At 34.4% G+C, this 2,579-nt stretch overlaps 1 protein-coding gene across 1 annotated transcript; it reads right to left on the bottom strand.

The window, feature by feature from the left end:
* Positions 1,532-1,936, bottom strand: LOC109352967 (uncharacterized mitochondrial protein AtMg00810-like). The gene has a single exon (XM_019595154.1). The coding sequence runs from the start codon at positions 1,934-1,936 to the stop codon at positions 1,532-1,534; it is 405 nt and encodes a 134-aa protein (XP_019450699.1).

Genomic DNA, 2,579 nt, shown 5'->3' on the forward strand with positions numbered 1-2,579 from the left:
GCGATAATAACTCATCCATAATCATTTGATTGGCAGGATTGTAGTCATAAGAAGATGATTCAGCACGAAATGAAGGATGAGTAGGAGGGTCAGCAGATGGGTTTTCTTGATTTGTAGTTTGTTGATCATCACGATGCTTGTAGATCATGTAATTAGTATCTTGAAAAAACTCGTTTTGTGGATTATATCCACATCAATCTTATTGTGAGTATCGAGGGTGATTTTAGATTCTTCATCAAATGAAACACCAGAATATCCAAGAAGAGTAGTTATGAGAATGACATAAGGCAAAAAACTTCGCTCTTTAACATATGAGAAAATTTTATTCTTCTTAAAACTCATAATGCAATAAAATACTCGTACGTTATAGATAGTAAGAACCGTACATTTCCCAAAATTCAGAGAATTGTTTCTGTTCAAAAAGGGTTCGGAAAATTAAATTATTATCCTCAAAGGAACTGAACATACCATACTTCTGATGAAAAATGGGTCGTTGCATGAAGTGATTCTTCAAGGTTTTGCATTGATCCACATTTGCCAAAAGATGTGCCAAATCCAATGTGTTGACTTCGTTCGGGTTTTGTTGCCTTCCTTCAGTCACATTGGTTCTTTGCTTCTTGGATCTAGTGGATGAGGCCATGTTGTTGAGGTTTGAAAAACTTAGGTTTTGAAGATTTTGAGATTTTGAGGTTTTTGGTTTAGAACTCTAAATACAAAAATGATAGTAGGAATGTTTTAGGAGTGAAAATGTAGTATGAAACACCATAAAGATCAAGCAAAAATGGTTTAGAAAGAAAGTTTATCGAAGTTGTTGGGGGCTACCACGGTTGGAAAGAGGGAAAATGAAGAAGATGGAGTTCAAAAATCTGATTTTTGCCTTAAATAGTGTAGAGTGTAACCGATTACCACGATTGAGTAATCGATTACATAAAACTTATGTTTGTACAGTTAATCGATTAATTCATATTGTAATCGATTACATAGGCTAGATTTTGAATAAATTTTTCCAATTATGCCTTGTAATCGATTACCCTTCCATGGTAACAGAATACATACCCCAAAATTATAAAAATTAAGCATTGAAAAGCATATAAGAGTACATATAGGCATGAAATACATATAATGGAGCACATATAATGTACATATCAACATGTTAAGATAGATATACTTCATCAATGATGCCTAGTTTTTGCCTATTTTTATAAAAAGGTTCTTTAGCCAAAGGTTTTGTAAAGATATCTGCTAGTTATTCATGGGTATCAACGAATTCTAAGAGAACATCTTTCTTTTGGACATGGTCCCTAAGGAAGTGGTGCCTTATATCAATATGTTTAGTCCAGGAATGCATAATCAGATTCTTCGTTATATTTATAGCACTGGTATTATCACATCTTAGGGGAATGCATCCTAGGTGTAATTCATGATTTCGTAATTGTTGTTTGAGCCGTAATATTTGGGCACAACAACTTCCTACAGCTATGTATTCTGCCTCGCCTATACTTAGAGCAACACATGCTTGCTTTATACAGGATCAAGAGACTAGGACATTTCCAAGAATATGACAAGTATCGCTTGTACTTTTCCTCTCATATTTGCATCCAGCGAAATCTGAATTCGAATATCCCACCAGATTACATATACTTCCTTTAGGATACCATAGTCCTACATCAAGTATGCCTTTAAGATATTCTAATATCACTTTCACAGCAGTAAGATGTGACTCTTTAGGCTTTGATGGATAACATGTACAAAGATAGACACTAAACACAATAACAGGTCTACTTGTAGTAAGATAAAGAAGGGAACCAATCATACCTTGATACTTAGAAATGTCGACACATTTTCCAGTCTCATCAACATCAATGTATGTTCCAGAATTCATAAGAGTGGCGATAGGTTTGTAGTCACCCGTTTCAAAATGTTTCAGCAGATCCATGCAGTATTTAGACTAACAAATAAAGATATCATCCTTGAGTTGTTTGATTTTTAGTCCAAGAAAGTAGTTCAACTTTCACATCATGGACATCTCAAACCCTCATTGTATCATCTTACCAAATTCACTAAACAAAAGATCATTAGTAGAACCGAAAATAATATCATCAACGTAAATTTGAACAAGCAAAGTATGATTGTTTATTTTCTTAATGAATAATGTAGTGTCGACCTTTCCTTTAGTGAGACCTTTATCAGTTAAAAATTTTGTTAGTCGATCGTACCATGCACGTGGAGCTTGCTTTAAGCCGTAGAGGGCTTTCTTAAGTTTATATACGTGAGCAGGATACTTGTAGTCTTCAAACTCAGGGGGTTGTTTGACATACACCTCTTCTTGTATATAACCATTCAGAAACGCACTCTTTATATCCATTTGATATAACTGGAAATTCAAAGGCCATCCATATGCAAGAAATAGCCTAATAGCTTCAAGTCTAGAAACAAGAGTGAAGGTTTCATCAAAGTCAATACCTTATTCCTGGTTGTATCCTTGTGCTACAAGTCTTGCTTTATTTCATATAATAATGCCATTTTCATCTCTGAAAGACCCAACGAGTTCATATGACATGTCATTATTTAGGTCTAGG

This window comes from Lupinus angustifolius, chromosome LG07 (assembly GCF_001865875.1).
Source record: "Lupinus angustifolius cultivar Tanjil chromosome LG07, LupAngTanjil_v1.0, whole genome shotgun sequence".
In the NCBI taxonomy this organism is placed as follows: Eukaryota; Viridiplantae; Streptophyta; class Magnoliopsida; order Fabales; family Fabaceae; genus Lupinus; species Lupinus angustifolius.

Excerpts from the sequence above, each read along its gene's own strand:
- LOC109352967 (XM_019595154.1), bottom strand. The coding sequence starts at position 1,936 with ATGGATCTGCTGAAACATTTTGAAACGGGTGACTACAAACCTATCGCC.